Source organism: Natator depressus, chromosome 26 (genome assembly GCF_965152275.1).
Source record: "Natator depressus isolate rNatDep1 chromosome 26, rNatDep2.hap1, whole genome shotgun sequence".
NCBI lineage: Eukaryota > Metazoa > Chordata > Testudines > Cheloniidae > Natator > Natator depressus.
In genome coordinates this window covers 11,368,618-11,378,502 of record NC_134259.1, presented here as the reverse complement: position 1 = coordinate 11,378,502, position 9,885 = coordinate 11,368,618, and the positions used below count along the sequence as shown (strand labels likewise).

General features: G+C 51.8%; 2 protein-coding genes across 2 annotated transcripts; both read right to left on the bottom strand.

Annotated features, from left to right (window-relative positions):
• Nucleotides 1-1,345: 1,345 nt before the first annotated feature.
• SNRPG (small nuclear ribonucleoprotein polypeptide G) lies at nucleotides 1,346-3,457 on the bottom strand. The gene is made up of 4 exons (XM_074939982.1): nucleotides 3,314-3,457; nucleotides 2,679-2,701; nucleotides 1,930-2,054; nucleotides 1,346-1,506 (listed from the first exon to the last, which is right to left on the bottom strand). Exons 1-4 carry the CDS (start codon nucleotides 3,343-3,345, stop codon nucleotides 1,456-1,458), a joined length of 231 nt encoding a protein of 76 aa, XP_074796083.1. The 5' UTR covers nucleotides 3,346-3,457; the 3' UTR covers nucleotides 1,346-1,455.
• Nucleotides 3,458-4,439: 982 nt separating this feature from the next.
• On the bottom strand, nucleotides 4,440-9,665 carry FAM136A (family with sequence similarity 136 member A). Its single transcript, XM_074940049.1, has 3 exons — nucleotides 9,502-9,665; nucleotides 8,359-8,499; nucleotides 4,440-6,652 (listed from the first exon to the last, which is right to left on the bottom strand). The coding sequence occupies exons 1-3, from the start codon at nucleotides 9,586-9,588 to the stop codon at nucleotides 6,464-6,466; spliced, it is 417 nt and encodes a 138-aa protein (XP_074796150.1). The 5' UTR covers nucleotides 9,589-9,665; the 3' UTR covers nucleotides 4,440-6,463.
• Nucleotides 9,666-9,885: the final 220 nt, after the last annotated feature.

Here is a 9,885-nt window from a genome sequence, read left to right as displayed (position 1 = left end):
CATCAAGGGTTTGATCATCCTTTAAACAGTAGCTGCATCTCCTGGGAAGATTAGGTTGTTTCCATGAGTCACGTCTGTGCCTTCTACTCTGCTGTGGAGAAAAGTATAAAGCCACAGAACCTTCATACCAGAAAAGTGTCAAGTCTCTATACAACCATTTTCTAATATTTATGTACATGCTAGTTATTGATAGTTTAATCTTTTGAAGATCCTTAGGACTGGCCTATTCTTTCTTCAGCATTTTTAAGGCCCGTTTCTAGTAGCAGTAGACAATATGTCTGTGAAAGTTATTCAGATATAAACAGAACTAGTTTTGGTTTTTATATAATAGGTACCACTCTTTGTAAAGCAAAAGATGGGGCAAATGCTTTAGCCAAACCCAAGCCTATTAAAGGATTTCATTGTTAGAGGTTTTGCACTGCAGTAGCAAAATTGAAATATGAATCACATGTCCAGAGGCCAAATTATCTGCTGCTGTAACTCCACCATCTATAAATGTTAGTTTCACATGATGAGGGAACAGCTCACTGTGCAAGGAGTTCATCTATTGTACTGTGCTAGAGTTGTTCACTATAGTAAATACACTGCTGTTTCACTATCAGAACCAGCTGGAATGGTTTGAACGCCAGAAACATCACAATGGAGTAGTTTTATTACCACGACACAAGTCAAACCATGTTTAGTGTTTGATTTCCCAGGAGCCTGACGCACCCAGCTCACGTAGTAATCGCTGAAGGTGAACCCGAAGGCTTTGCTGGAGAGGCAGAGAGTCTGGGGGCTTTTTCACATCCCCTCTGGACTCCAATAGCTGGACTTGTGACCAGACCAGGATAGCCTAAATCCTTTAGGCCATCCTGCCCCAGCTAAGGAAAAAGATTAGTAATTCAGTTCTAAATTAGTAATTCTGCTCTAAACACATTTTAAAATAGGCCAAAATGGATGGGAAAGAGGCAGACTGAAATTCACAATGCCACCACTCACAATGTAGGAAAAGATTCAGAGTCCATAATTCTGGCTCTTTTCTGCTGTGAAGACTGGAGACCTGTTCCTAGACATTTTTCACTTGAAATAATGAAGGGGAAAGATTAAAAGTGTCTAGTCCTGCTGGCCTGAAAGCTTGTGTATTAATAAAATGGTCAAATAAAAAAAGGTATAGCTCACCTATTGTGCTACCACAGAACTAAAGTCTCTCAGTTACTTCTGGTGCATTCCAGAGCCAAGACTTTCTGGAATATGCACAAGATACTTCAGCAGGCAATCGGCACCAGTTTTAAGAGGAAGTTACATTAATTTAATTTACTCTACTCAAGTTATGTTAACCATTACAAAATTTATTTAACAAAAATAAGTTTACATGAGGAATGTACAGTTCCTGAAGACTCCTCATTCGTTAACAAGACAGCTGGAGTTAAGGGGAGGTTTATCACAGCGCTAGGCAGGAGTTCACTGGTTAATCTATACTCGTTCCAAGGCTTCTAACATAATGATGCTGTTTCCTCGTATTACCTAAAAATAAGGAATATAAAAAGATTAGAATTCTTTCACAACCAATGTGGTTTAGCAAAACTAGAGATGGGACAAAGATCAGAAGTATTTAATGCTAGCAAACAACCCAGCTAGGAAGTGGTCTACAGCATGTATATTTCTCCAGATTAGCTCTTCTAGAAACATGAACAGCAATTAACTTTGACTCATAAACCTCCCAGAGATTATTCAGTGACAGGTATGGTGTGGACTATCTAGTTTCCTAGAATTCACCAGGTTCAGGCACATTTGCTAGAAAATAGTTCTCATCAAGATACTGGAATTATGGCAACAGGTGGGGACTGGTGAAAGAGTCTGAAATAAGGACCCCTCCTCCCCCCCCACACACACTCTAAAAACGTTTCAACCCATACCATCCAATAGGGGTGAAAACTCTCTACTTACCACCATCCCTATAGTGTTCTGTTGTCCACCTTGTGCCATCTCCACACACTCGTCTATCACTAGATTCATGAAGGGGTCAAACCCTCGCAATATCCCTTGGACATGTCGGCCACCATTTAACTTCACTAGAAGAAATATTTGGCAAATAATTAAAAAAAAAAACTACTGGCACACAGCTGTAGTATTTAGCTTTCTTGATTAGAAAGTGTTACCTTTGAGACAGGAGCTTTAGAACCATCTTTTAATGCTATGACGGTTTGAAACACTAGGCATACTGCATGTGAACGGACCATTGCTTACTAGAACTAGTATTCCCTATTCCACGGGCTTCAAATACAAAAAGGCAGTATAATAATGAGGAAGTCTGGATGGTGGTCAATATTAGCAGACCGTAGGCTGATATCACACATAGTACCCCTCAAAATGCAGGAGTAAAGTTACATTAGAGCTTCATAGTGGTTAGGCATTTAGTGTGCAGGTGATTGTTCTGCGTTCCTGTTATCCTTGGGGAATGTTTTTGTACCATCTCTGATATAAGGATGTTTGCGTGAGTACACAGTGACTAGCACTTCTTAGGAATGTGCATTTCTGCAATATCATCCCTGTTCTTGCCAGATTCTGTGAGCAGGTCCTGCCTCATACCAGGCCTCTAATACAAGGGCTTATGGCTCAGGCTCTCTTCCTACTACCATGGGAACTTTAAAACGACAGCAATGCTTAGAATAAATCTAGGCGCATAAAGAACTCACGTGACAGCTTCTTGTCCATGAATCTGAAAAGCATAAGGGGGAAGAGCCGCACGTTAGCGGGGCAGAAAGACGGTACGCGTTAACGCGGAACGCGAACGGCGTGGCCCATCGGCCCGCTCCCGGGCACCCCGCCGGCGCGTACGCAGGTGTCACGCCATGGTCAACGTACCGGCTCAGTGCGGGGCTCTCTGGGCACGGTACCACGGCCCGGCAGCCTGACCACGGGCCAACAGCGCACTGCAACTCTGCGTGTATTGGGGGGTGGGGGGGCGCAGAGACTTGAGTCAAGCTCTGCTCTGGGGCACCCAGGCTGATGTCACCCAGAATGGAGCGGGGGGGTCCCTACGCACGTGCCCCTTGCAGGGGGGATGGGGCGGGGCTGCCCCAGGGCCCTACCCGAGATGCCACCACGTGCCCAGCAAGGGGGGGCGGGGGGAGGAGTTACCCCAGAGGGGGGTCTCGCCCGCCCCGCGCAGACAGGCCCCGCTGGGCAGCGCGGTGCATGCCGGGACACAGGGGGAGTAGGCCATAAAGGTGGGTCCTACTGAAATTCTGGCCCAGGGGCTACCCCCCCGCGGGCTCCATATTCTCCCCCCGCGGGGCGATCGCCGCCGCCCCCCCCCGGCCGCACTCACTTCTTCAGCTCGGGCGGGTGCGCTTTACTCATGGTGCCGCCTCAGTCAGCCCCGCCACAACCGCCTGGCGCTCCTCCGCACGGCTCCAGCGCTGGCCTCACCCCGTCCGCGGCTCAGCGACCAATCAGAGATTACGCCGAGGCCGCGTGCTTGCCCGCTTTCAGCCAATCAACAATAACGCCAGGAGCGCATGCGTATGACTTCAAATCACTGACCCAATCAGCGTGGTCGCCGGTATCGCCTGCGGGTGACCTCACTAACCCGCCAGCCAATTGCGGGCCGTGCCGCTTCCTCCCGGCAGCGCCACAGGGAGGGCACGTGACTCACTTTCCCCGTATTCCTCAGAAGAGAGGCCCTATGTACGTAGTGGCAGCTCGGGAGCAAGATGGTTGCAGAACGGGCATTGAGAGCGGACGACAAGGCCAATTCCCCACCCGGAGCCGCCCGCAGCGCGCTCGCCGCTGCACACTGACGCGCCAAAAATATCGATGCGCGGCTCCCCGCGGCAATACGGCCCTGCTGTTCCCATTGAGTTGCACGCTTACAGCAGACTAGCACCAGTGACAACGTTTAGATGCAAATTCGGGTCCCGCTCTGATTTCCAGGGGACCACTTTTCAAGAAAGTGATGAATCAGAAATTCCAACGCAGGAGAAACCTTCCCTACCTTTGCTGCCAGCCCTTTCATGACTCTGACTCTAGGTTACATCCCCTTTCCCCTGTCTTGTCTATTTCGATTGTAAGCTCTTTGGGGAAGGGACTCTCCCCTATTCTGCTGGCAAAGCCCCTAGCACCACGGCGCTCCATTGTGCCTTGCCCCCCGGCAGGCGCGGAACAGGATTACTAAGAAGCTTGCCCTTTGGTTCCCAAGCAGTGAGTTGGAACTAGAGCTGGTTTCAATGTTAGCCGTGAAACCCACGAGCTACAAGGCAAAATGACGCGCTGGAGAGAGGAAAACGTGCTAGAACATGTACAGAGCTGTAGCTCACGGAAGGTCATGCTCAAATAAATTGGTTAGTCTCTAAGGTGCCACAAGTCCTCCTTTTCTTTTTAGTCAAAATCCAGCACTTCTCGCAGCGGAGCCATGCCAAGTGTTGTCGTAAGTAAAAATACGGAGGAAGTTGTCATCTAACATTTATTTTTGAATCAAACTTTGGGAAAATAAATCAGCTTTTAAAAAGGACAGAACAAAATGGTTGTGTTCATTATAGCTGTTCCTGAGAAGGTACACAACAGGTCATTCAGCTCACAATAAATAGAACCATCCTAAGATACTCGCTACCGTGTCTCCAGCCACAAGGACAGGACGAGGTGGTGCTGCTGTTTACTGGATGTTGTTTCCCCCTTTTATTTTGGTGGTGATCATCTCTCTGTATTGTGCTCATTTACCTTGAGGACCACAGATTCAGAACTGTCTCCTCCTGCAGCTGAGTAGCTCCACATCTGAGGCAGCCAGTAATGCTGCTCCATGACTCATGGAGTCACGCTTTGCCCCAGCATTCAAGCCAACCTCCTCTGCATTGCTCCCTCTCCCCGCTGCTCCGGGGAGGAACAAGATGTGAAATCCACCTCAAGCCTGCACTGCAACATCCTGAAGAATCTGATTGTGCACTGATTTATGCTGCTGTAAATCCAATACTTTAGCAGAAAAACTCTTGATTTATAACAGGATGAGGGAGAACAGAGACAGGCTCTCTGTGCGTTTAATTAGGAATATCAGGTCAAAAAGGAGGACAGAATCCTTAAACCTTAAATCCTTAATCCTCTATTAAAATCTTCAGGGGTTGTTTTGCAGAGGCTCTGGTGAGGACGGTTATTTATGCCACACTGCATGGAACAATGTACTTGGTATAACTCTTATAGACTTCAGGCCCAACGCTGCTGTTCCTTACACCGCTATAAATCAGGAGTAACTCCACTAAAGCCAATAGAGTCATACTGGTGTAAAACCATCAGGAGTGGATCATTAAGTGGTATTGGCCATCCCTTTTCAACAGAGCATGCTACTTCTTGTGAATCATTCCTCCAGAGAACCCATACTGGGCTGGATGACCTTGCTCTCTTAGTAGAATTAGACACTGCAGGGTTGGTGGCCTGATGAAGACAAGGGGCTGATTCTCCACTCAGTCACGCTGGGTTTACACACAGGCATATCTCCATTTATTCCAGTAGCATTACTCCTGATTTATACCAGTGTGAGTGGCAGTAGAGGCTGAAGATGTTTTAACTGCAGAGACTTGACCTACCAATGCAAAAATGTTCTCCCTGATTCCTGGTGGAAGAAACATTGTAAGAGAAACAGACTGATTATCTAATACATTGCACACACTCCCTTTTGCATTGTTTCTTCCACGGCAAAAGAAATCTGCACTAGAGGGACCTGTCAGTGCTAGACGGTAAGTTCTGCAGATGTGAGAGCAGCTGAGGAGGAGAAAATCCTGTCCCCAAAGCATTTTTTTGTAATCACAACAGCCTGGAGAACAAGTGAGGCAGGAATACTGGCCCTTTGAACTCTAGGGCATCAGTTCAAACCCAACCCAGTGATAGTTTCACTTCAAATCCTCCTAGCCCATCACATCACCACCATCAAAAGGACACAGAGACTGGACTTTTGGAGCCACATCCTCAGTGGGTTTACACGGGCAAAGCTCCACTGTCACTAATGGGGCTACACTGATTTACATCTGCTGAGAACCTGGCCCTTAACTCCTGCAGGGCACTAATGAGGAATATGGTTAGGCGGCACTGGGGAAGCTTGCATTGCTGTTACCCCTGTCTTAGGGACAAAGGCCCCTCAGGCTCCAGGCCTGTCAAACTGGTGCCTTCCAGCAGGCCTAAATTCAGAGGGAAGTCAAGGTCAGTGGAGGACACTGCTATTATCAGCATGGTGTGTACATACACTGACCATTAACCCTTTGAGAACCGGGGTCTGTCCTCTCCACAACTGGTGACATCCCTCAAATCAGCCCCAGACCACCAAGCCCTTAAACCAAACCAGCTCTCGAATGGACAACTGCAATACTTGGAAAATACAAAAATCACTCTAATCATCCATTTTCATTCCTCAATTTCCAACACGAATCTCCGTGTACATGTCTCTCTTTTAATAGGAACTACACTTCTCCCTCTCTCTCCCCAAACAGACGCAGCTTTATTGTGCAATGGCTGCCAAAGTCTCCTTCATTTTCTTGGTCATGCTGGGGATGAGATGCACGTGATCGTCCACGCACTTCGTCACGCAGCTCTCCAGCTGTTGTTTCACCTGCTGCTCCTTGCTCCCTGAATCCAGGGAATCTTTGGCTTTGTCATTACAGTGCATCGTGCAGCGAGCCAAACGGTCCTGCAAATGAGAATTCCGGACAGTTAGAGTTCACGCAGCTGCGAGCAAAATGCATTGGGTGGTGTAGTAGCTGGACAAACGAGCTCTTATCCACTTCTTAGATGGCAGGCCATCATGCCTTTGGACACAGAGCACAATTATTTGTAATGGAGGGGATGGATGGAAGAAGAACGAAGCTTGCTGCAGGCTCGAAGTTTACCACCATTTGCAACGAGACCTCCAAAGTCATTTTGCTATGTGGTGGTCTACATGCAATAAGTCGGGCAGGGTGTCTCAGCCTAGCTCGTTGGTTCCAAGGCCAGAGGGGACCACTGTGATCATCTAGTCTGACGTCCTGTACAACACAGGCCAGAGAACTCCCCAAAATAATTCCTAGAGCAGAGCTTTCTGCAAAACAACCAATCTCGGTTTAAAATTGCCAGTGATCCATCAGAACTGGAATGCGTTACCTAGGGAGGTAATTACCTTCTCCTTCCTTAGAAGTTTTTAAGGTCAGGCTTGACAAAGCCTTGGCTGGGATGATTTAGCTGGGGATTGGTCCTGCTTTGAGCAGGGGGTTGGACTAGATGACCTCCTGAGGTCCCTTCCAACCCTGATACTCTCTGATTCTAACCCTTGGTAAGTTGTTCCAGTGGTTAATTACTCTGTTCCACATGGCCAGCAGTTTACACTGAGACCGAGGACTGAATGATGTGTATTTGACACAGGGCATTTCACCTCTAGGTCATCAGTATTAACCAAGGTCAGGTCAGCAGCAGCTTAGAGATGACGCGATGGCTGCTTGGGGGGTCTCAGCCCAGTTCCTAGTAGGCATCTCCCCTGCATAATAAAAGCTGCATCACAGCTGGGATCCCTACTGAGGTTCTCAGGAGAGAGGCCCTTGAAGATCACATTGTTCTATGACCCCCAAATGCCATCCTTCTGAAGCAGGACGGAGTCAAGTTCAGTGTGCGACAAAGAGAGAAAGGACGGTCCCGGGGTTAAAACATGGGAGACCTGAGTTTAAGTCCCTGCTTGGCCACAGCCGTCCTGTGTGATCTTGGGCGAACAATACTGACTCTGTGAACTGAGAACAGCACTGCCCTACCTCCCCGGGTGTTGTGAAGGTAATTGCAGACCGTGTGAACAAGACTGCGAGGCTCTCAGATACATTTGTAACGGGCGGCCATCAAAATACCTCAGATAGATCAAAGCTTTCCCTCTGCCCACGTCGGAGCTGCTCCAAGGACAGAGAACTCCAGCCTCCCGCTTTCAGACTGGCACCTTTCACCAGCACTAGAACTGGAGCATTGAAAAATCTATCCGAACGCACGTTCTCTTTGCAGGAGGTTCTCCTTCCTGCTGACCTGAGCTTTCAAGCCTTGTGTTGCACAGTGAGCCTGGATTTAACGCAGAGCAGAACCCTGAGTATCCGATACCCCCCTCCCTCAAAGTCGTCTCTTCTCCAAAATGAGATGCTCCGTTCATGTTACCAACTCCCTGCTTGGGTACATCCCCTTTTGTCCAGGTTACTTTTGCAACGGGGTTTCGCCCAGCACTGGCTCGCCCCACACCCGGGTGCATCCACCGCAAACCTCTGCGCCCGGCTTGAGACTAAGCCGGGATAAGATTCCGTGGGGAGCTGGGGCCCGAGAGACCGCCGCTGTCGATGCTATTGCCCTACGGGAACGTCAGGAACCGGGGTCCACCGGTCACCTTCTCCTCACCTGGAACCTCTCCAGCTCTTTGGTGACGACTGCCTGGGCCCGGGCCAGGGGCGCGTGGCAGCGCTCGATGCAGTGGTGCACCTGCTGCATGGAGGCCATGTCGTTCTCGCAGCAGTCGGCGCTGCACCGAAACATGTTACCCTGCCAAGGGCGGGAAAGAAAGCTGGCTTTTCCAAAGCTGTCGCCTGTAGCAACGCACATCTGAACCCCCCCCGCAGTACACCTGTCCCATTCAGTGGGGGGCCCTGTGCAGACAGTGCCGACCTCCCACATCCACCTGGGGTTTGCAGAACGGCCTGGCTTTGACCCCCCCAACTCTCCTTGAGCGTAGCCCTGACCCACCCACACTCCCACCGCGGTGCGGGGCCCAGAGCCCTGCACACACACACACACTCACTCACTCCAGTAGGCATGGGGGCAGAGCTCACTGACCCCTTCCCCCCCTTCACTAAGGGTCCAGGGCCCCTCTACAGACACACCCACAAGGGAGGGGAGGGGGCTAGGCTCACGGGTTTGCTCCCCGCATGGCCAGAGGAGCCCGGGCCCGCATCGCAATGGGTCAGAAAGCAGGGTGCTGCTGGGGGGGCGGGGGGAGAGGAGCAGGTAGATGGGGGGGGCTGGCAGCACAGAAGAGGGGAGAACGGGGGGGGGGGGGGGGGCTAGGCTCACGGGTTTGCTCCTCACATGGCCAGAGGGGCCCGGGCCTGCATTGCAATGGGTCAGAAAGCAGGGTGCTGCTGAGGGGGGGGGGGAAGAGGAGCAGGTAGATGGGGGGGGTTGGCAGCACAGAAGGGGGGGGAGGGGGGACTAGGCTCACGGGTTTGCTCCCCGCATGGCCAGAGGGGCCCAGGCCTGCATTGCAATGGGTCAGAAAGCAGGGTACTCATGGGGTGCTGCTACGGGGGTGGGGAGAGAGGAGCAGGTGGCAGATGGTGGGGGGGGGGCTGGCAGCACAGAAGCAGGGGGGCTAGGCTTACGGGTTTGCTCCCCGCATGGCCAGAGGGGCCCGGGCCCGCATTGCAATGGGTCAGAAAGCAGGGTGCTCATGGGGTGCTGCTGGGGGGGGAGAGGCAGGTAGATGGGGGGGGCTGGCAGCACAGAAGGGGGGGCGGGAGGGGCCGGCGGGGACCCCCTCCCCGTTACCTGCATCTTGCGGATGTTCTCCCGCTCCAGCCCCTGCACCATGCTGTCGATGGCCTCCTGCATCCTGCTCTGCGGAGCCTCGGCCATGCCGCCCGCGCCCACATGGGCCGAGGGACCCGGCCGCCGCGCGCTCGCTTCCCGGGTCAGCGCTCCCCCGGGGCCGGGGGGGCCGGCTGCGCCGAACAGCGGCCCCTGCTGCCCGGCGGCGCGCACTGCAGGCCTGGGGCGCCCGGCCCGGCTGAGAGCGGCCGGCGCAGAGCAGCGTCTGCGGGGGGCTCTGCTCCAGCCGCCGGGCGGGGCCGCGGCCTCTGGCCGGGCTGGAGCGGAGGGAATCACGCGTTGCACGGCTGCTTGCCGAGGGGAGCACCAGCCAGCCCGTGGGGA